This window comes from Lepisosteus platostomus, chromosome 17, assembly GCF_059453375.1.
Source record: "Lepisosteus platostomus isolate fLepPlt1 chromosome 17, fLepPlt1.hap1, whole genome shotgun sequence".
Taxonomy (NCBI): Eukaryota; Metazoa; Chordata; class Actinopteri; order Semionotiformes; family Lepisosteidae; genus Lepisosteus; species Lepisosteus platostomus.
In genome coordinates, this window is record NC_142627.1 from 20,105,046 (window position 1) to 20,128,767 (window position 23,722).

The window sequence follows — 23,722 nt, forward strand, 5'->3', positions numbered from 1 at the left end:
AGACTGCATCGAATATTTATTACAAACTATGTATAGCTAGGGTTAAAACAGTAAACAACACCCAAGCTATATATAAGATAGTTTCTAAATTAAAATTGGCGACTATGTGAAGAAACCATGTTTCAAATTAAAGGAACCTACAGCTGTCAGATCTCTAGTTTTTATGTTGGAAACCCTAAATATCCACGTTAACATTCAACAATAACAATCTACAGGACAATAGACAAAAATAATATTGACAAACATTGTTAAAACGTTATAATTTGTATTTATATTTGCAAAAACATTATAATTTAATGCATAACATGAGCCTTCGTAAAATTCAAAATTGTTGAAAGTTTATCAGTAATGTTTTCACATTAAATTGGAGTTGTTTTACCAAATTATGTATAATTAATGTAGCCTGTGCCATGTTTTCCACAAACTCAAAGACAATAGTTATTTTTCATGCCGCGGTTACCACTATTGTTATAATAATACGCACAAATACAAAAACGTTGGGATATACAGCTTGCATAAATAAGCTGGATATAGGGGATGCCAATTATTTTCCTTTCCTCTGAAATCGTGTTTAAAGACGGCTAATTCTTACGAGGAAAAAAAGCAAGCAACCAGCGAGCGTTCTCCGGCTTTTCAGAGTGGGTCGCCGTGCATGACGGTTTTACTGCCGAAAGCTTCCTCCAGCTTCTCGCTATAAACCTTCTTAAAGAAAACCTAATGGCTTGGGAACTTTTTTACCCCTCAAATTAGACTGTTACGGTTTACACTTAAGAAGACTATAAGACAATAATTTTGATGATTCACATTGTTTACTCCTTTCCATAACAAAAATACTAACGTTCTTGAAAATCCTGTTTTTACTATTTTTATATGAGTCAATATAATGATACTCACGTTTAATTAGTGATATGTGATATTGATAGCGTTTTTTATCTAAATGCTTCGAATGCTGGGCATTAAATGAAAAATCGTGTTTTATCTCAACTCACGTTTACCTGCTTTCACTTTATTTTTCATTGCTATTACACTATGAATAAAGAGAAATACGTATTTTATTGTCTTACTTTTTTATTAACATTTGTATAAACTTCCTCGGGTAATGAAATTGAATTCTAACGAGAGCTAAAGTATTTGAAATTCTTTACTCATCTTGTGTGTTTTTGGTAAAATGGTTGCCTCGATTAAACCTTAACCTCTTATTATTTTGTATCTCGTCTCGTTCGATCAATCACAGTGTAAAACGTAAACGGTTACAAGGACAGTTTTAACTTGAATTCAGGCTTATATCGTTTTCAAATGTTTCTCATGAGGTGTCACGTTGCAAAACCGCATTTTACATGAAGAAATTCAGTAAAATAAACATCCTACGGCCTTAAAAGGTTCCAATTTTGATTTTAGAAAACGTCTTAACATCCATCTAATTTGGTCCAGCATTCATCGCCTCTATATCGATGCTCTCTGTGTTCGACTTATTGTGTCTTGTGTCTCATCGGCGCGCACTTTCAAGAGTGGGGGTTTCTGTTTCTGCCGACGAAACGAAGTACAATAAAATAAGGGATTAAGCGGTGAAAAGTAATGTCTACCGTTAAAAATCGGCGAAATACAGGCGACTCATCCGACAAAGATGACAGAGAAATACAAATGCTGCAGGTAGGATTATTGTTTAATAACAGTTGGTATGGATATACCCGATTCCCCCTTTGATGCATATAGGTTACAAGTTGATTGCAACAGCTTCACGCACACGTTTGTATTGCTAATCACCGTCTTTATCGCATGTTAAAACGTATTTCTTTATTTACAGCAAGAGCTGCAAGCGTTACGGAACATCCGTTCATCACTGCACGCCGTTGAATGCATGGTTAAGTGTGTCAACCAGGTACAGTACAGTCAGATAATATGAAAATGGTCCCGTTTGGGAATCCAGCACGTCCTACACCGGGCAGGGAAGCGATTAGCCATTCTGAAAACAATACACGGTAACTTTTGTGCATATGTACAAGTGCATTGTACGCATACGTTTATTCTGCCTGTTCTTGCAGAAGACTACCATACAAGAAATCGCTTTGAATAAGGGCCTCCCGAATGTAAACGTATGTCATGATTTAACCTAAATAATGAAAAACGATACCTTTCTTAATTATAAAATGTGAAAAGATCACACGATCAGAGCACCGGATGTGACTGGCGGCGTTGTTTAGCAGTGTGGGAGTGCGGATTTTACACACTGCAGTACGTCGGGGTGAGAAGTTCCTCTTTGTGTCTGGTGCTCCCCTGCGGAGGACAGTCTGTGTGGACCCCCGGAGCCCCGATTGGAAACGCCCCGTTATATGAATTAGGATCTGATGTACTGCAATTCGTCTTTAAATTTCCATTAAAGTTGTGATGAGTCTCTTCTCTTCTTCCCAGAACATCCAGCTGGCCATAAAGAATGGTGATAATCTTGCAGGTTAGCTTCATGTTTTTAAATAATGGATTAAAATGTTGTATAAAGAAATACTGTGTTTATGTACAGATTACCATTTCTAATACGTTTTATATTTTACCATGTTATATAATTTACAGTGTTATAGGTTATATAGTCTCTACTATAAACTATGTAGTTACACTACTATGTTTTCTTTATAAAAGATCTTTTAGTTATTAACTGAATAATGGTGCCAACAAATTCACTGTTACTATTTTTATTATTCCTTTTCAGAACTGAATAAAGGCTGGCAAATTTTCTTCACTGGACAAAAATAACAGAGTGAACTGCATGGAAGCTCAGAGTTACTCGGAGAAAAAGAATTACAACATACTGTTTGGGAAAGTACCATAGTGGACAAAGTAACATCCACTTGTATAATTTTCTTTTACATTTCACATGCTGAAAAAAAAATTCAGTTTAAAATCCATTTATTTACATGTATCCATTCATTCTGTTTAATTACAATCTTGTACCCTTTTGTGAATACATTTGCAACTGTATATCACTGAAGCAGTTTATTTCTCATGAATTCATATCTTATATATGAACTAATACCACTGGTAAATGCTTAACTGTGAAGGTCCAGCATCCCAGCTGGGAAAGAGGTGGAGTCTTGTGCCTCTAGTCCACTTAAGGCAATAGAAACCAGTCCGATGAGCCACTGTGGCTCTGGGCTCGACTTAAAATCATTTGCATATCATTTCATTTCATTTAGTTATGTTATAAAGTAAACTATAGTTAACCTTGTGCCTATCAGGTGCTGTATCTTCTGCCATGCATTGATTGCAAAGGAATTGTATTTATGTAAATAAAGTGCATGTAAAATAATACAGATATTGCAATTCATGACACTCTAAGGATGAACAAGATGGTTCTTTTCCCGTGACAATTCTGAGCCCTACGATACACAAAGCAATTTTTGCTTTATGATTACTACAGTCTTGCAGTTATGAAACAATGGCACCCATTTCCGGCATTGCTAATTCATTGCTTGTTGAAAGCACCCAGCCAGTGTCAAGTGTCATTTTCAGTGTCCAGCACAGTATTTCTTAGTGATAATTCATCTGTGTTATCCTTGAGATAATTGATCCAGATTTTTCCAGGTTGCTTTGCTTCCTGCAAAAAAAGAAAACTTTCTGAATTGAATTGTACTTATTCAAAACTTCCCCCCCAAGATTTACACTAGTGTGGCTTACAGAATAAGGGAAATGTGGACGAGTTTACAACTTAAGGATAATATCTAATGCTCATTCATTCATGTTCACTGTTACCTCATTAAGTAACTTCATTACTTTTTGATCTTGTAATCCTTTCCTTCTATCAATACTGCCATAATAGGTAAGTAATAAGAATCACAGACATTTGGGTGTGGACAGAAAACAACACCTATCCAGGTGCACATCAATTCATGTCACTCGAATGAGCATCACCTACCATGACAGGGTTACTGAGACAAAGCTCCTCCATGGTTAAAGGCACAAGGTGAGTAGGCTGGGAAAGTGACACCTCAGACTCCACAGAGCTCCTTTCAGCCACTGGCCATCTGAAAACGTGCAAATATGGGATCAAAGAAAACAAGCTTCTGACAGATTTACTTTAGCCCAGCGTATTAAGGTAAATAACTGCAGTTTAGCAAGTGAAACTGTCTGATTGTGAAATCACCTCCAGCTTGAAAACATCATATATTGAAAACAGAAGCAAGCACACACTTGAAGTGACAGAGGAAACATTTTTATGACTGCTAGCGCAAAAAAAAGGATATGAAACTTAAGGTAAAGAAAGATAATAAGCACAGCTGACAAGAAAAGAAGTGATCTAGTCATACAATAAAAACAATTCCTAAGGAAGTCCTACTCATTGGGGGGTATTGTGTCCTTCTGGATATTGGCAAGGAGCTCTGGACCACCAGAGGCAGCAACACTGGCAGAGGGGTGAGACAGGCGAGGAAGAAAGGTCTCTCCAACAGGACTCTCGTCTGATGATGCTCTTAACTCATATTCACTGGGGAACAGATAGCGCATCTTAAAAGACAAAAGGTTAACGATAATGAACACCTTAAAATATATGTCAAGTGAAAACTTGCATCAATATTTGTTTCAGATATGTTTGATTTTACTCTTAACATGATTAATTGCTCTACTGAGCTTTTCTCTTTTTTAAAAACTTTATTTTTAGTTTGTGGCAATTACGTGTTGTAATAACACATCTGCATGACCATTCTTATTTTCTTCTCCATTATAACTGACCTGTTTTGTTTTGTTACTGACCAGATTATGAACACCGCACTCTTCAAAGTCTGTAAACTGTCCATTTCTGTCCAGCAGTCTGCCCCAGTTAGCACCAAACAAAGAAAAATAAATTCAGGAGAAACAAAGTGAAAAGACACCTTCATTGGAACAGAGATCCTGTGCTGAGGCCTCATTCTGTTTTACTTACTTCACTAAACTTTTACCACCATGCAATTGATTTAATTCTATCTTGAAAATGTCCTTTTATTTAATTTAATATAATTATATATTTCTAATCTGTTCAAAACGCTACTAAACATAATTCAAAATTCTAAGCATGTTTTCAGAATAAAGCAGTTACTTTTTTGCATGTTTAATAGAGGACTTAAAATGTTTTCCAGTGTTTGCTTATGTAACTTATGAGAAACAAGGGTAAAATGTGAATTCATGTTAAAATACATACTGAGTACTTCTGTACAAAATATATCCTAAGACAATCAGGAATTACAATACAGGTATATTATGAGCATCTGCAATTTACTAAAGACTCTAGTACTGATTTTTACTAACTATACAAATTTGTCTTTTAGGAATCCTTAACTCACATAGATCAAGATCTTCAAAAATATGATCACAACTCCAGGTAAACTATTCATGAGAAACCAATATGATGTGTTGACATGTAGCTAATTCATCATATTTGCCAACTGAATTTAACTGATATATTGTCATGCGGTGTTCCTTGTCATTTAGATCCATAAAGCTAAAAGCCTGCTTTCTGTAAGGATAAACTTATCTTAAAAAATGGTTAGAACTTTATTAGACCATCACTACTAAATTTTTCCTGCATAAAGAAGAAAACCTTGAAACCAGCACAACAATGGGACATGTTTAAGGTTTTTCACAGTACTATATATACAGTGCCCACAGAAAGTTCCAATCTTACTCACACTCATAACAGGTGTGATAATTCTTTAGATTTATATGGTGTTTTCCACGACATGGATGTTTCTCATGTTTTAAAAGTAGGATGAATGGAAACAGGTTGAATTTGTTAATTCAATGCTGGACAAACTCAAGGAGATTAATTACCTCTGAGATGAAGCCATGTTGGTGAATGAAAGGCTGTACATGTGATGCAGTTTTCGAAGATTGACGTCTCTTTTCTTACTGGTCTTTAGCGCCTCAGAATTACTGTGCTGTTTATATAATAAAACAGACAATGAAAATTTAATTCCAAAGTAAAAATATCTTTGAATCGTTAATTTTGTTCCACATTTTCAAACAGTGAATATCAGTTAATTGTCCACAAATAAAGCAGGTGGCTGTAGGCAAAAGCCGACGTTAAAATTCAACATAATGCAAAATACATACCGCATGGATTGCCTTGTACTGCTCCATAAAGGCTGGCTGAAGTGTAAAAAACTTGGGGACCCTTAACTGTTGAGAAAGATTAAAGACAAACCATTAGCTATATAAATAAATCCTTAAGCTTCTAAATTTTTAGAAGAATGTATAATAAAATAGTTGTTTTTATCTTTATGTGAGATAAATTTAAGTCCATACTTTCGTGGGGAGCATACATCACTGCTGATGGGCTAATCCTGTTTTAGTCTTAAAAGGCTTTCTTTGCGATCAAAACCTATAGTGAGAGGAACCCATGAACGATCTTACCGCTGGAAGGGATCTGTTGCTAAAAGAAAGCAGGATGCTCATCCGATCAAATCTGTCAATTGCATACAAAAGGGAGCAGAGCAGAATGAAACCAATTACCAGCCCCACAGCTGAGGCCAGTATTCCTGACCAGGCTCTGCTGTCCTGCGTTTCAAGGTGTCAACACTGGCAGCTTGTTTTCCATAAACTTACAGTGAGCCATTCAGAAGGTGTGGACAGCAGAGGTGTGAAGGTTTTCTTCTTGGTGTCTGTTCTAACTCCCCCACCCACTTTCTCATAGTGGAGTCACTCAGGTTTTACAACACGCTCAGTCACTCAGAGCCAGGCTATTCATTTGAATTCATTTTCTCATTTTATAACCATTTCACATCCTTTATGGACGATCTTTCTAGATGACTGGGATAGAATGCGTTTGGCGTTTGACTCCTTACTTTTATTAAATCATTCACACAGTATCCCAGCAAGTCGGCATGTGTTTATACTGTACCAATACTGTTCCATAAATCTACTTTTAAGCGCAATTTTAAATGTATATTAAAAACAGATTAGTTTTCATATAGTTTCCTCCTTACAACAGTTTACAAGCTGTGCACATCTTGACAGAAGGCACTCAAGTTGGCCTGACACTCCTTTTTCTCAATGACATCCCCTCCACAGTGTGACCTGCCTCTTAATTTAATCTCTATGTAGTGGGTATACGTAACAATAGATAAAGCCAACGGTGTTCAAGGAAATATTTTTTTACTCCAAACATTCATTATAAGATTTTGGATGAAAAACATGACTATCAGAATGCTTTCTCAATACAAGGCATATGACACAACACAACTGTTACAATATGTTTAAGTTTAAATGGCCGAAGGTTTGTCTAGATTTATTATAAAAAAAAATTCCAAATGCAGTTCTAGGGGTCAAAAGCCCCTCCCTGAATCCTCTGTCAGTGTTTCCCACATGCACACAGACAACACTGCCTTCTGTGAGAGGGTTGTGACACACAAAGTAGCCTGACTCCACATGATGGATTTTTGGAAGCTAAGTCAAAGTGTTTTCCATATTTCATCCTTGAGGTGTCAGGAAAGGGCAACAATCCTGCCAATGACTAATGCCTCTGCCAGCTCTCCTGCCCACTAGTCTCAGTGGTGTTTGTCTTCCTCACAGCTCTCTCTCATGTCAGCCCGAGTGTCTGTTTGCGCAGTTTGACTTTGACAGTGAGGTGTGACAAAAAGAACCCTCAGTCCCAGCGTGCCTCTGAAGCCCATATTCATCCTCGCTTGTTTTCCTTCCCCTTCCTCCTCAGCTCTGCTTTAGTGATGTTTGCTTTCCGTGTTTGCAGGTTGGCAAACATGCTCTGTCTTTCTACCATATCCATAACTATGCAAAAGTGGATTTACAGAAAGTGGCCACAGTACTACACATTGATACTTTCAGAATTATACTACCTATAAGTGTTGATTCTCCTTTGTACAAAAGGCAGAAAACACCTCAAAAGATTTTCACAGGTGGTCACAGAGTGTAGTACAGGGTGGCATGGTGGGACCATGGTTAGCATCGCTGCCTCATAGCGGTGAGGCCCATGGTTCCATTTCTGGTGTGCCATCTGTGTGGTTTTCCCCTGGGTGCTCCGGTTTCCTCCCACAGTCCAAAGACATGCTGGTAGGTGAACTAGCCCTGGAGTGAGTGTGTGTGTCTGTGTGTGCCCTGTAATGGACTGGCGTCCTGTCCACGGTGTGTCCTGCCTTGCTCCCATTGCCCTCCAGTATAGACCCTGGGTCTCACTGCCCTGTATTGGATGAAGTGGTTAGAAAATGGATGGCTGGTCAATTAGAACTGACCTACATATGCTTACTTAATTGTCTATATTACAACTCTTTAGAAATATGTCATTCTAAAATAAAATTTAGTAAAGGTTTAATAGTCTCTTATTTACTTTTTAGAGCAGATAATCTCAGTTTATGGATTTTTACACGGGTAGCTTGAATCCTATCGGCTGCCCACATCTTTACGATTTCTGATACGAATATCAGAGACCTCCTGCGACTTCTAAAAGAAACTAGCTTTTACACTCCTCTCGCTTGGCAATTGCCCAGGGAGGAAAGAGGAGATTATTCCCAGCAGCAGGCAGGTGTGTTTGCCTCACAGAGCCCCGGTTAAGAGGGATTACACTGCCTGTGGTTTGACACTTACCTTGGGAAACATTTGCTCAATTTCGTCCAGTTCCCTCTCGTGTTTGCCATGCTGATGGGTGGTGCCTTCACAGACTGCTTTCTCTGAATGAGTATTCTGTATAGAGGCCAGCACAGAAATAGCAGTAAACAGGACTGAGAAGCATTAAAAAAAATCCACTCACAATAAATTGATGGTGTGACTTAGTTTCTTATAAGGCAGCTTTTCTGACGGTCTTAAATTTTCCAGTTCCAGTCATTTTGACTAGTTTTTGATCTGTGCCAGTTATATCTGCGCCTGTGGCTGGAAGGTTGCTGGTTCAAATCCCGCGTCCGGCAGAGGAATCCTACGCTGTTGGCCCTTAACCCCAACTGCTCCAGGGGCGCCGTATAAATGGCTGACCCTGAGCTCTGACCCCAAGCTCTCCCTGTCTGTGTGTCTCATGGAGAGCAAGCTGGGGTCTGCGAAAAGACAAATTCCTAGTGCAAGAAATTGTATACGGCCAATAAAGTGATCTTATCGGCAGTCATTTCTCACCTAGCTTTATTGAGTGTGAGTAAAAAACAAAGTTAGGTTTAATGGATTGTAAAAAGCGGTTTTGAAAAATAGATGCAATTTATTTTTAGAAGTATTTGTTTTCCTAAAATAAGCCTCCTATTAATCAGTGATAAAATGGTGGAGCTAACAAAATGAAGAATCCAATAGTTTCTAACAATGGTGTTACAGGTACAAAAAATCATATCCGTGAAAAGTTAATTAAATGTTTTTTTTACAAACATTTTGTAGATTCAGTACAAAAGTGCCTTAAAACCCCGAGGTTAATTCATACATTTAGAATCTCTTTGAAACAGATCATTGTTGAGATACCAGGAGGTTTGGTTTGTAGAGTCACTAAATTGTAGTGTCACAGGGGTCTTAGGTTTAGTACAGGGGAACCAAACCCACTTAAACAGAGACTGCACATAACAATTTGGGGATCAGATGAATCAAAAAAGCCCACCTAAGAATTCAGCATGGGTTGACAAGTGTAGGTGGAAATAAAATGAAATTAATTAGGTCTATGTAATGTTAAATGCACAATTTCTCCAGGTCTGTTCGAACTGTCCGATTCCATGATAACTGGATTTCCTGAGACCCCTACGATTCAAAATCTTTTCATCTTACACACAGGAAGACTCTAATAGAAAAGCTAATATTCGGTGGGAAGACTATTTTCTGATTGCCCTGTTTAGGATGTGACCTGCAAAAGTGCACATTTAGTTGTTAATATATTACTAATGATGTGCTACTTCTCAAGGGTAGCCTGAGAGCACTGCAGCTAACACCTGATAACACTGCTCACCACTGTGCTGCCACACTTTGGCTGCTGGGTGACAAATCTCAGCTGAAAGGGCTCCTAAGTGGAGGCAGTTTACTCACAGCACCATGCAGCAGGTAACAGGGGAACACAAACCAGGCAGGAGCAGATCTAATACAAAACTAAGAAAAAATCTTGCTAAAGGTACAGCGAAGCAGGTGAAACACATGGATTTAAGGTGTGTAGACTATCAGTTTACCTTAGGTATAGTAATAAATCATAAATCATAAATCATTGACAAGGCCAAAAGTTAAAGGGCATTGTGATATGTATTTATACACACACTATAAGCATCAGCTTTTGTTAGTCCTCTTCTGAAAGAAAGCCTCCCCAAGTTTTTGTTCTCCAAATGTTACACATCACAATACCAATATTGTGTATAGTTCAACCTGCATGAAATATTCAGAGCAGACTTTCACTTATTCTGGAATATTTTCTAAACCTCCTAAGCATAACTTCTTACCCCCTCACCTAAAAAAATTTTTCAATTTTCAACAGCATTGATCACAAAACAAAACTTCAATTAATTGCCTTTCTAGACATAATATTCCCCTGCTCTTTTCATCTTCTTAACATGTGAAGTAGCCTTACTGGTTGCCTTTTAAAGCAGTTCTAAGGCGTTTTCCCAGAGGCTTGAGGAATGTCATGTGCAGAGGGCAGGACAGAGTGTTATCGTCATGCGGCCATGTCTGTCGGTGCGGCAGGGAGAATTCGCACGAATGAAATACTTGTCGGCACAAGCCTCTGCTACTCTTCTAAGCGCTGTCCTAATTTCTGACATCCAGGCACCTCCAGTGGTTACACGCCCTTCCTAACATCATACACGCTCTTACTAAACAGAGTTAGAATCCCTCTGACAAATGCAGCTGCATTAATACTGTACTGCAGCAGAGGAACACTGAATATCCACCTTCTTTCAACATCCTTCTGCTGATCCACGATCATTTAAGAACAGGGATATGCTTTTATTCTGGTATTTGCTTTCCTATAATGTACATTTTATCTGACGGTAATCATTTTAGAAGGCCAGGCAGCTCAAATCAAGTGTTTCAGATGAGTGGCTCTTTAAAGTAAGATAACAAAAAGCTAAAAATGCTTTATTTGGTGATTAGGTACTTAAACTATGTTTAAAGAAAGGCATAAACTACTTATAAAACAAGTGACACCAAAATCCAATTTATCAAATGCTCCGTGTGCTTTTCTCATCTTTAATGACCTGGAAATTTTAACTTGGGCGATGTTTGACTGTGCTAGTTGTAAAAGTGGTTACTGATCCAGCTTTATTTGGTTATCTCACCATTTTGTGAACAATCTCCTCTTTTTCCAGCAGTGCTGATGGTAACGGGCAGTGAGGGGAGCGGTGTTTGTCCTGGGCAGCAGGGCAAACAGGGGCCCATGCGGTCTGCTTTAGACAGGGCCAGGATGAAAGACTGTCCAGCCTTCTCGCGGTGTGGTGACAGCCTAACTAATCCTCCCCACACCGGGAAGCATTAGGAAAAAACCACTTGTAAAGCACCTTTAAGGAGCTTAAGTGCTCAACGGTTTTTAAAAAAATAACGCAATATATGCGTTTCCATGCCCTAAAAACCCACTCAAATTTTCTAACATGAAAGGGAAAAAAAATCAAACTTGCCTTCCTTCCGTTTCATGCTGTTCCAAAAGACTCAGACTCACACTCGTTCCTGCTCAGAATGATAAAAGTGTGCTTGCCAAAAAAACCTGACAAACACGCTGCATTTGCCTGAATGTGATCAAGAAACCCACAAGCTGCAAGATGCTTGAAAACCAGATCCGACTCCATCCGGCTTCCCAATTCTCACACAGAGAAGATGATGCTGAATTATTTCCTGTCCAAACAAAGAGCTTCTTCACTATGTTTGTTATCCCCAATTTTTTTCCCTCCAAAAGAATATAAAATTAGTGAACAAGTTACATTGGCTATCATAAATATTAGTGGAAGGTTTCAGTATTCCCTATGAACCATCTCAAAATTCAGTTTTATTGAATGTAACGTACATGACTAAATGCTTTAATCTTCAAAGTGAGCCTCTGAACTGCTATAAAAGAATAAGAAATCATAGAAATTCAGATGGGGAGGCACAGTGGTTAGCATCAACACCTCGCAGTGCTGGGATTTGGGTACTGGGGTCCTATCTGTGTGGAGTTTGGATGTTCTCCCCAGGTTTGCATGGGTTTCCCCTGGGTGCTCTGGTTTCCTCCCACAGTCCAAAGATATACTGGTAGGTTAATTGGTTTCTGGAAAAAGTTGGCCCTGGTGAGTATGTGTGCCCTGCAAGGGACTGGCGTCTTATCCAGGGTGTATCCCAACTTGCACATATTCCTTGCCAGGATAGGCTCCAGATTCCCCATGACCCTGAACTGGGTGAAGTGTTTAGAAAATGGATAGATGGATAAATTCAGAAGAACTGATAAAGGGAGCCATCTTATCGCTTTAGTAGATTTGGAAGTATGAAGGACTTGAACACTATGTAAAAAAACATCTATGCTTTCTGTTACTTACTTTTTCCTTGAAGCTTTTTTCAGCCTGGCTGAAGTGACCCATCTTTGGCTGACCTTGTGCATCTTGGATGGTTTTTCTTAGAGTAAAATTTGGTGCAGATTTGTGCGCAACCACTGTCAAAAAAATTGGCAATTTAATTGAGAGTCACACAACCATACGGCACAAGTGCCATAAACCATGACTAAATAATTAGTACTGTATTTTGAAATTGTTCAGTCTAAATATGATGCCGTCAAACAAGTATATTGTTACATGTTAAAATATTTTCTGCTTATTTTACATTTGTAATACGATTACAGATTCTGTTCACATATACTGAAAATACCAACATCTATAATAATAAAAATAATTAATGTGATAGTAGATTACATCTATTCAGTCCTATAAATCCCTAATGATCCAAAACTGTCTTATATATTGGAGGTGACCACTTCATCAACTACTGAAGTACAGCAGCCGTCTGTGTGACACTAATGTGTATACACCAACATGAATTAATACATCAATGACACTCAACTCTTTCGAATATCCTGGAGTTTTATCTTCTTCTGGGCTCTGTGCTGGTACTGCTGCGCCAACATCCAGAATTCCTCATGATCCTGTCTGGTCTTCAGAAGCCCACATTTGGTCAAGTGGTTCTGGAGATCTACAATCTGAAATGAAGCACACAAACTAAAGGGCCTGAAGCAGGGAGCCATGTGAGCTTGTGGGAAGCAAAGGAACAAGTGGAGGTCACTTCCATGCGGAAAAGTAGAAAAAAAAGTTTTTTTGCCGAGAATCTTCACTAACAAGTAACACCTTCCAAAATATGTGAATTGACCTCTATTTGTTGCACACAAACTTAAAGCCATGGAACAAAAACTTCCCATAAGAAAACAACCCTTTACTACTATACATGGATTAGCAAAACAGAAGAGACGTTTTCACATTCACTTTGAAAACCTTTCTTATACCGCAGATATGAACATAGTTTCAATGGTGTTTGCGAAGGACAGAGAAATCAAGGCAACACCGACAGTCCCCTGCAATCTCCTGTGGAACTAATGGTGCAAACCCTATTTGCCCCCATAGGTATTGGAACAGTGGAGCCAATATTGATATTTTTGCCGTGTACTCAAGCAACTTCGTCTTGAGATAAAAAGATAAATATCAGGCAAAAGTACAGAACATCACCTTTTATTTCTGGGTTATTCTGTGCATATATGCTTTATCATTTTAGAGTAATACCACCCATGCAATTTTGGTGAGCACAAGTATTGGGATTTATGCTCACCTAAAATAGCAAGAATAGTAATAGTATTGGAACAAATTAACTTAAAATAAATTAAAGTAGGATGAAACTTTAATAAAAAGGATAAAAGTATTTGGTTGGAAATCCATAGAATGCAATAACCGCATCAAGCCTACAGCCCAGTTACATCACCAAACTCTTGGCTTGTTCTTTTGAGATGCTTTTCCAAGCTTTTGCTGCAGTCCTTTTCAGTTACTGTTAGATTTGGAGGTTTCCGACTTCAGTTTCTATTTCAGCGAGTGAAATGCATGCTCGATTGGATTGAAATCAGGAGATTGACATGGCCAGTCTAAGACGTTTCACCCTTTTCCCCTGATGTTCTCTTTGGAAGTATGTCTTGGGTCACTGTATTGCAGCATGATGAAGTCCCTGCCAATGAGTCTAGAGACATTTTCTTGTACACAGGCAGACAAGATGTTTCACTTCTGAAATCTGTTGCTACAAGAGTTAGTTACTTCATCAATAAGGATGAGTGAGCCAGTTCTAGAGGTGGCCATGCATGCCCAGGACATGACACTACCTCCACCATGTTTCTGTAATGAAGTGCATGGGATCATCTGCGTTTCATTCCTTTCTCCACACTTTCCCCTTGCCATCACCTTGGTAGAGGTTTATCTTTATCTCTTCCTCTGTCTGTAACACTCTGTTCCAGAAATCTGCTAGCTCTGTTCTTTTTAGCAATTGTAATAATATTTCTATGCTCTGTGCTCTGTGAAGTCTTTTGATACTTTCACCCCTGCACTGTGGAGGTTGCTGGTGAATTCAGTAACGGTTGTTTTAGAACCTTTCTTCACAGATCTGATCATTTTTTTTTTTAAATCATCAACTGCAGTTGTTTTCCTCGGCTGACCTGGTTGTTGATAATTGCTAAATACACCAGTGGTTTCTTTCTTCTTCACGATATTCTGAATTGTTGATTCTGCTACGCCCAGTTTCTGTGCTGTGGCTCTTTTTGAACTCTTCTTTTCTTTCAGCATCCAAATGCTTGCTTTTCTTTCGTAGTTCTCTATGCTGGAGCAGGCCTACTGACTTTAAAGGCACTAAAAGGAAGAGCAAAGGCTAAATCCAACCCTACACATTCACAGCTCAGTGCAACAGGACACACCTGACCAATAAGAAACACCTGGCAGCCACTTGTCCCAAGACTTAAGCTCACCTGAAATGGGCGGGGTTGAACACGAGAAGTGCTATTATTCTATAATAGTACAATATATAATCACAGAAATAAAATGCTACATTCTGTTCTTATGCCTCATATTCCTCTTGTATCTCAAATCCGAATTAATTGAGAATACAGCAAAAATAGCAATTTTGACTTCGCAGTCCCAATACTTGCAGTGGGCACTTTAACTATTTACTTTTACAGTTTTTATGATGTTCTGAAACATTTCTTACCAAATTATGATTTATACATAAGGATATGCAATAAATAATTACACTGCACGGCATGACATACCAAGTAAAAGCTGGATTTAGGGATGGACTGCAGGTACTGGTCATCGTGAGAAAGAGTGGAAAAGGCCAGTCTCTGTCCTGACACTGTCTGAGAGAGGGGAGGTGATAAAGAGACAGTCAGCAGTGAGTCTTTCAGTAGCTGGGAAAGAAAGCACAGAACAAATGACAAGTAAACATGCAGCCACAGGAAGCCATTAACAAGAGTGGGGACCAATTAGGACTCAGCAGGTGTTCTCAACACTGCCTGATGGTCCTGCCCCATCTCTGTGGCTTTGACAGAGCCTCTCGACCAAGCTGAGGAAACAACAGGCTGTTTCATTTACCCTGCAATTTGTACCAAAGGATTCCTGCTGACAGGCCCATAAACTTAGTCTTTTTTATCTTCCTCTTAAACCGACGTCATTAGAAAGAGCAATTACTGTCTACTGAAGCCCTATACCTTTTATAGGAAGAGAAGACAAGATTCTGAGCCTTTTATCAACATTTGCACTTACGCAAAAAGTTAGTGCCAGTATCACACGCACAAAGTCAAAGTTAATCGCAAGCTTTTAGAAAACGCCTGATTGAGAACGTAGTTCCTTAGCTTTACAAATCTGTGACAAAAAGTAAGTGTTCTCTACATTCAGTTTAACAACAAAGTAGTGTAAATCTAAGCAAAAATACATTTGCAGATACAGTACATGCTGCATTAGACAATCAGAATTTTAAATTTGAGTTACTAATCTAAACAAACATTTACATTTTGTATCTTTAGTGTGACATGATTTCTAAAATAAATTCAAAGAAATAAAATTCCAGACACAGGCTGTGTAAGGCAGTCAGAATATAAGAATTGAGCTATTGATGAACATCTTAAAAAAACAATATTAACATTATTCAGTTTAAAACGTTGTTCATATTCTGTATTTGACCCAAGCGAAATCATTGAAAACATCTGCTTTTATTTTAAAGGATGTGTGTCTATCATATTATTTTATTTCCTAAACATGAGAATACATTTATTGGCCTAGATCAGCCATTTAAAATCAACATGAATAATTATGCACTTTAGATGCATCTTATGCGGTAAAACAACACTTCAGCCTGGATCAAGGACTACTATACATCTTATCAGCTTTTTCAAGAATTTCTTCTGATCTTGATGAGTCTACATCCTAACAGCTAAGGGAAATGCAGGACTCAAAGGATTAGTTGCTAATTGCCTTTCTAATGTTTTAAGTAATATCCTTGTGAAGAACAGTTTGGTTTGAAACTCAAAACACCTTTTCCCTCCTGATAGTATTCTAGTAATGGAAAGCCAGGATGAAGGCAAAGGTGTCGAGAACTTTGATTTGAACTGTTGATCTGGCAGTTTTGTGTATTTGGGATTAGATTCAGTCAAAAGCCTTTTTGCGCATACTAGCATACTAGCAGGATGGGAACCTCCTCCACCCAGCACATTTCCATAGTCTGAAGTGAGAGGTGCAACTTCTCAAGTGCTGCTTTTATCATTTGTAAGGTTCTCCTGAAATGAAAGCTTTACGTTGCCCCACCTTCACACTTATGAGCACTAAGGGTTAAGGCAATAAACAAAAATCTGTCGTTAATAACTCAATATGAATGAATACTATGACACAAGAATCAAACTGGATTTCTAAACTATTTTTTCTAAGATTTGAAGGCAGTAAAAAAGTAAATATATTAATGTGACAATTAGACATTTTGCTTTTTACAGAGATTTCAGAAGAAAAAAAAACAATTTCTAATATTAGAAGTACCATGATTTACCTTCAGTGTCAGTGAACGCGATTAATTAAAACAATTACATATTAAAAACCATGGCAAACATCTCCACCTGCTGGCCAGTCATTTTACCACTGAAGTCAGCTTTTCCTTATCCTGGGCCACTTCAGTGCAACTTGAACTCTGGCCTTGAACTCTGGGTCACTGCCCTTCCAAACTTCACAGTTTTAGATCTGAAGCAGGATTTTCCATGATTTGCCAGTACTTTGCTCAATCCATGTTACCATCAGTCTTGACAAGTTTCCCAGTTTGCTGAGAAGCAGAACAAGAACGTTATACTGCCACCAACATGCATGACAATAGGGACAGTACTGAATGAAGCACTATGGTAGCTTTGTGTCAGATGTAACACTTCGCATTAGACAAAAGTCCACACTGGCCTCACGTGACATCCCTTCTCCACTTCTCAGTTCGGAGCGACAGCCTGATCCAAGCACTGTCCCGGTGCCTTTTCCTTTTTAAGGTGTTTTTTTAAGTGTCTTATACCCTTCTACTAATATGTGACATGGTACATCTCTATTCCTGAGTTGTTTTTAAAGCTCCTTGGTCTTCTTCGTTGATTCTTTATTTATTATGTATTTATTTTTAAATCATGTGAACCACCATTATTACATACAGAGTCCACTCAATTAAGTGTGTGACTAAAAGTACTTTTGTGTACCTACTGTAAATTCAGGTTTGCCACTGCAAAGGCTTCGAATATTTATGAAATCACAATGTCCACTTATTTTTCACATTAAATATTTTTCATTGTTTTCTTCTTTAAATATAGGAAGTACATTGTGTAATAATACATGTAGAACACTGGGAATTTTTCAGGATGAAACACTAAATGGAAGAAAATATTACAGATTTTAATGTCTGTCAGTTTATTTCACATCACATCACACTTTTCACACCACTTCTACTGACAGCTTTCTCACCTGTCCTCTTGGCTTCTCTGTGGGTTTGTGGGCAGCGAGACTGTGTTGCTTCATCTCCTTCCTCTGTTTCTGGATCTTCTGTTTCAACAAATCCGAGTAGTGGAGATACATCGCATCTCTGAGCCGGTGCAGGTTCCTGTACGCCTCTAGGTGGCGCTGGGAGACAATAAAAAGCACCCCGCAAAGCTCAAAGGCCATCTTTGTCAGACCACAGGATTAACCAAAACATTAATCACAGCATTAACTTTTTGAACACAAAAAAATCTGAGAAATATAGAGGAGGACAAAGATATTCTGAAAATTGTTCAAAGTAAAACAACTTGGTGTTCATAAGTTACACGGGTTAATATGACTTAAAAGTGGATGCTGAGACATTAACCATGGGCTGATGAAAAAGTAAGTGATCTTGCCATGTAGTAGTAGCAGCAACAGGTGAGAAAAAGGAAAAGGTCAAACTCTGATTTACTGAAGCTAAAACGTCCATCCTTTTGCAGCAGTATTTCCTTCTGAAAGGAGCTGATCATCTTATTAAATCATTTTTTTTTTATAGTCAGGTGATATTGGGATGAATAATCTTCACAGCAACAATGCAGCTTGAACTGCCCCAAGATTTGTTAAATATAAAGAAGGACAACAGAAATCGATAGAGGTGGTGAAATGCCCAGTACAGACTAAAGGACACAGTGACCTATCACTTGTAGCAGCTCTGCAGGGAACATCTCATTCTTTATTTCCACTCTACAGATGCTTTACCAGGACTGCACAGGAGAAGCTGAAAAGGGTTTATTTTCCAACGGAGTGTGCCAAGCAAAGTAGAAAGAGGTTTAATAAAACTCAAATGAACCTGTGGGAAAAGGGGCAAAGACAAAGGCATCTGCAATTTCCCACTGGACCTTTCTCACCGAGAAAGTATTTTACAAGTCAACAGTTTTTTTCTAACATGAATTTATATGTGAAGCATTCCTGGAAGTAAAACAGCTGCTATGATACAGCATTGATATCTTCACACCAATAAGTAATTTGATTTTTGTTAGCATTAACGATCTGTTCTTCTGCTATTTTTAGCCTAACTGACAAACCCACAGAGAGGCTTACTGGAAACGTACTTCACATTTACTATTCTTTATTCTGCTATGAAGACTTTAGAAATGAAATATATCTTTAATAACACATTTTACAGACTCAGTAACTTAATATTCAGAAGTAAAGAGGCTGTATTTGTTTGATTCAATTATGCTGTTTTATACTGATTAATAAGTATGGACTTTTCGCTTCTTTTTTAGAAGCTAAGATTTCCTGACAACAAAATGTTAATAAAGATATGGTATTATGAATAAGCCCCAGCAATCTATGCAGGAGAAAGAATGATACCACCACTGCACTTTTCACAATCAAGACTGCTTTGAGACTGCTATTCTGAATGCACAGGACACGCTGATGGCTGATACCGGCATCATTTAGTGTTGCTGATGTTTTCAGAAAAGGGTAACACTTCATAATAACGGCCCAAAGTAATGATACAGTCCCAAAGTGAAGGATAACTTATGTCTGTTATCTATGCATTGTAGGCTGCAAACAAAGGGTAGGTGCAACTTCCAACCCTCTTTACCACCAACCAGCAGCCTCTGCTGAAAGATATCTGGTGGAATTTGAATCCAAAAACTAACTGTCCTTGTTGCTGGGTATTCCAGTAATACAATATCTCCACAATGTACAATGACAGTTTCCTGCATTCTGTTTTTCCTAATTGCTGATCCCACTTAAACTGTGGGATCCACAGTTTCAGATAAGGAAACATCACTTTGCATGGCTCATTGACTGGAAAGAGGTTCTGGCTACTACAGCAGGTGAGAGAAATTTGCATATGCCAAATGTGCATTATTTCAAAGAAGGAACTCCTCTTTTCTTTTTTCAAGAAGGTCAGCCATAGCCACAAGGCTGTCTTTTTGTACAGTTCAAACACCAGTGTAGAACAATTTCAACAAGGTCTCCACCGAGATGAGCTTTTAACTTCCACTTTCATGTGTTGGTTTGTGGTGGCACAACGGTCAAAGATTATCACCTGTGGAAATAATCGTGATCAAATAATACTGGCCAGGAAAACTGGCCAAGTAGTTCTGGTAATGCCTTCTTCCTTGTTCCCACGTTTGTTAGTTTGTGGTTTCATGTGTGTGGCTTTTTTTTTTATTATTGATAGCCTCACATAGAACAAGCCCTTCTGATCCATGTTGTTTGCTCAACAGCAGCAACAATCAAGGTGAAGGGAAATACAACAAATGAGAGGCAGGTAAAATCAATGCATAGGATCAGTCTTACAATAGGGGTTTAGCAAAAAGGAAAGCACCATTTCACACAGAAATGATGTAAAACTGACAAAACATGGCAAAGGGGTTGAAAATGACATCTGAGTCATGTCGCTTTGACTTAAACTATGCATGTTCTATAGTTAAAGCAAATGACCCTTTCCCCACAGATTGCTGACACACAGGCAGCTCACTGTGATGACAGTAAATACACTACATATTAGGGTTTTCAGTGCTTTTTGGATCTAGAAAATTGCAAAAAGCAATTGTGCTTTTGCTTGATTCCATTTTTAGAAATGGGAGGCTTGGCAAGCAGTCCTGCGGGTGTTCCCAGTCTTAGTCTGGGGCATGTTCTCTTCTATTTACCTGGTCGAGCATGACTTGCTTCATGACTTTCACTTCATCATCTTCTTCCTCTTTGGGATTTTTCAAGAAGTCGTCCCCATGGTTTCTCTTCTTCTCCTTAACCTGCTGTTTTCCATCTCCCTGCGAGACAAAAAAAATATGTTGCCTAAAAGAACTTGTCATGTCACTCCAGGGGAAAAAAAAAGGTTATAAGGAAGCTTTGATACACATTAACACACACAACCAGAGTCCCAGACAAAGCCCAATTTTAATTTGCACATTCCTTTTGAGAAGTAAGGATACTTGAGGCTTAGGTAGAATAAGTGAAAATAATAGTGCGTGTACGTGCTTTTTCACAGTTTCAAAAGCATTCCTGCTGCTACATAAGAAAAAAATGTAATACAATTGGTGACTAGTCACTGTTGGAGGCCATCAAACAAGTATCTTTCTTTTTAAAGACTTTGACGCGTTGTACAATTTTAAAATTGAACAAGGTAATTAATATTCAATGTGTGTTCTGCCCTTCACTTTTGTAGACAGAAAAAGTTTATTTAAAACATTCATTCGCTGACATCTTTTTGCAATTTCACACCCTTTGGTAACAGAAATTTCATTCTTTTCCTATCATGCAACATCAGAAATTAAAATAATTTAAAAAAAAACACTTACACCAGTGCAAAGACTTATAAGTCTTTCCATTGTCAGTAAATTGATGTTTTCTGAAACAAATGTGTCCACAGATCTAAATCTCAATCCATGTGCATGTCTAGCTGAGAGGCATTCATTTTGCACTGCAAAAGGCTCAGGAGATTCTGATAATAATTGTCTTTTACATTTGGTGAGCTGCTTTCCTTTCTCTCAAGTGCTCTTCAGAAGTCTCTGAATAGCAAATTAATTAGCAGGCTTTGTGTTTTCTTTCTGGCCAACATACTTAAGATTCTGCTAGAACATTTAGTTTCTAAAAATCCCCTGTGGTATTATTCATGTGCTAATTGGATTTGTAAATGAAATACAAAACAAGTGTTACTTTTTTACAATGTCTTCCATTTTGGAAGTTTCTTAAAATCTAAATGGAAATAAAGGTGTCAGACTGAACTGACCTCATCTTAGACTAAATGTAAGAAAAACGGTTTTCCTGGAATACTGTAATACTATTACCTTTAGCAGAAGCCAGACAATCCTAAATGTATGTGGTATTTAACAGTTCCCTCAATACGGTTTTCAGATGAGTAACATATGAGCAGGATTTCTTTTTAAACAAGGCACAAATGCGCCTTTTGGTGACCTTGAGTGTGATCCTTCAGTTGACTACCACAAAATGCTGTCTTTAGAGCTCTCTCCGTCAGGAAGTGCAAGTTATGTCTGCACAATAGCTACCAGGACCAAATGGTATTTATAAGCGCTGTTGCCACAGTAATACTGCAGGCAAAAAGGCCTCCTGAGCTGCAATTATCTTGTCTTTTCCAACGAATAGCTGTGAATAATTTTTAAGCAGCCAACCAACTGCTTTTTGTAAATGATCTCTATCATCTTACTGAGAGCATTTTGGACTCCCCTCAGATAGGCTACATCCTGAAAGCTATTGAGTGTAGAACTGAAAACAGAAAGCACACAGATTACTCCCCAATCAATGAAACCGATTTGTCTTCCAATGTAAAGCTATGCATGCAAGCGAGATTGCTGTTCAGCCCTTTTGCTTCAGAGTAAAAGAGAAAATAGGGAGGGGGGTCTGTGTTGCCAGTTGTAACCAAGACGACCACCTTAGCAGCTGCTCTCTCCTGCTTTTTGATGGACACACATGACGTCCAAGGGTTTGATCTTATAAACTCAGACTATGATAAAAGCCAATAAGAAAACAGACCACCCCCACCCCATCCAAGGCATTCAGTTGAATCAATGGTTCTTCTGTGTAAAAGAAGTGCAACTGTGCTACAGTCCCGCACTGCACTGTGAAAGGGAAGGAAACACAATGCTTTATTTAGACAGAGGTGGGGTACTGTTTGCGTACCGAGTACCTGTTGACAAACCAATTCCAGTTCAAAACAATATTTGCACCCTATTGCTGCAGTCCCTGCCATTGCAGCAGTCGTGGACGCAGAAATCTTTATAGTCATAATCACTTAAAAGAACCTGTTCCCCATTGACTTTGTGCTCCCAGGTAGCAGACTTCATCTAGAAGCCAGTTTAGTCATCGAATGCACCTTTCAGGCTAATTAAACGTATGTGGTACTAAAGCATAAACATTAAACCTATACACATTGTAGCGAATTCGGTTTCTTGGGCTTGTCCCTCACTGCCTGGGCTCGAACCCGGATCTCCAGCGTCACTCAACAGGGGACTTGCCGGCTGAGCTAAAGAAGACCTTCCTCAGCCCGGGCGGCCAACATTCCTCTTATGCACAGGGGCGTATTCGTTACACTATTAAAAATATTCTAAACAACACAACAGTCAACATGCTATGAGGTATTCTATAAGAGCAGTCCCCACATTTACCTGTTTTTTGCACTCAGGTGGGAGGTAAGCATTCAGAAGAGAGGGCAGAGAACTTTTCTGATGGATCTCAGGGCTTCTTGATATCATTGTTTTCTTCTTTCACACTGATCACTGCTCAGTCTCCGGTTAAGTTGTCTTGAACACGTTACAACAAATTCGGTGAAAAATTACTCCTGTTAGAACTGCATTATCGTGAATTACTATGCTTACAACTATTCTAGCCTATCCTCCGATTCATATTACTTAACAAATATCAAATATTGCAATATTAGAAGTAGGATGCTTTGAGTTGTTGTAGTTATTATTATAATTACTGAACGTAATTACGACATGTTTTCGAAAAAAACATTTTACAAACGGAAACCAAACACTTCTACGAGTAATGTCAAACTGACGGAAAAACAAGTGGGGTGAGCTTAATTATTGGATTCTCACCACACAAACGCACGCTTTAGTGAGACGCGCTAAAACGCATTTCGCAAGACTACTGTATCGATCGTTTTAATGCTTTTACGGACTTACCACAAAACCTCGACAGAATAATTCCCTGACGCACATAACGCTAGCTGAGAGAATTAGCATAAATCTCAAGAAACGACTCTCCGCAACACTTACAGTATACTGGAACTCCGCCGTAGCCAAAACAAGCAGATCCCCCAGAATGCACTGGTCACGTTTTAATTAAGAAGAACTCACTGTTCCCGTGCACAAGTAATT

General features: G+C 38.5%; 1 protein-coding gene and 1 long non-coding RNA gene across 8 annotated transcripts; one reads left to right on the forward strand and one right to left on the reverse strand.

Annotated features, from left to right (window-relative positions):
• The first annotated feature begins 1,468 nt into the window (after positions 1–1,468).
• On the forward strand, positions 1,469–3,300 carry LOC148646327 (uncharacterized). Its single transcript, XR_015927900.1, has 4 exons — positions 1,469–1,650; positions 1,805–1,879; positions 2,410–2,449; positions 2,702–3,300. It is a non-coding gene; the product is annotated as an uncharacterized LOC148646327 (long non-coding RNA).
• Positions 2,882–23,722, reverse strand: LOC148646328 (uncharacterized). 7 transcript variants are annotated; one of them, XM_088609829.1, is made up of 14 exons: positions 23,621–23,694; positions 23,006–23,140; positions 20,534–20,653; positions 17,865–18,020; positions 15,161–15,298; positions 12,931–13,066; positions 12,414–12,526; positions 8,557–8,652; positions 6,073–6,138; positions 5,791–5,897; positions 4,717–4,795; positions 4,325–4,491; positions 3,905–4,013; positions 2,882–3,586 (listed from the first exon to the last, which is right to left on the reverse strand). In XM_088609829.1, exons 2-14 carry the CDS (start codon positions 23,090–23,092, stop codon positions 3,485–3,487), a joined length of 1,476 nt encoding a protein of 491 aa, XP_088465955.1. In that variant the 5' UTR covers positions 23,093–23,140; positions 23,621–23,694; the 3' UTR covers positions 2,882–3,484. The 7 variants fall into 7 exon arrangements, with proteins under 7 accessions (XP_088465955.1, XP_088465959.1, XP_088465956.1 ...); XM_088609833.1 differs by having other exon boundaries at positions 15,161–15,247; positions 23,528–23,659; XM_088609830.1 differs by having other exon boundaries at positions 4,738–4,795; positions 23,528–23,659.

Excerpts from the sequence above, each read along its gene's own strand:
- LOC148646328 (XM_088609829.1), bottom strand. The coding sequence starts at position 23,092 with ATGATATCAAGAAGCCCTGAGATCCATCAGAAAAGTTCTCTGCCCTCT. Across the intron at positions 6,139-8,556 it reads TTGAGCAAATGTTTCCCAAG|TTAAGGGTCCCCAAGTTTTT; the intron begins GTAAGTGTCAAA and ends CTTTCTCAACAG. Across the intron at positions 5,898-6,072 it reads AGTACAAGGCAATCCATGCG|CACAGTAATTCTGAGGCGCT; the intron begins GTATGTATTTTG and ends TTATATAAACAG.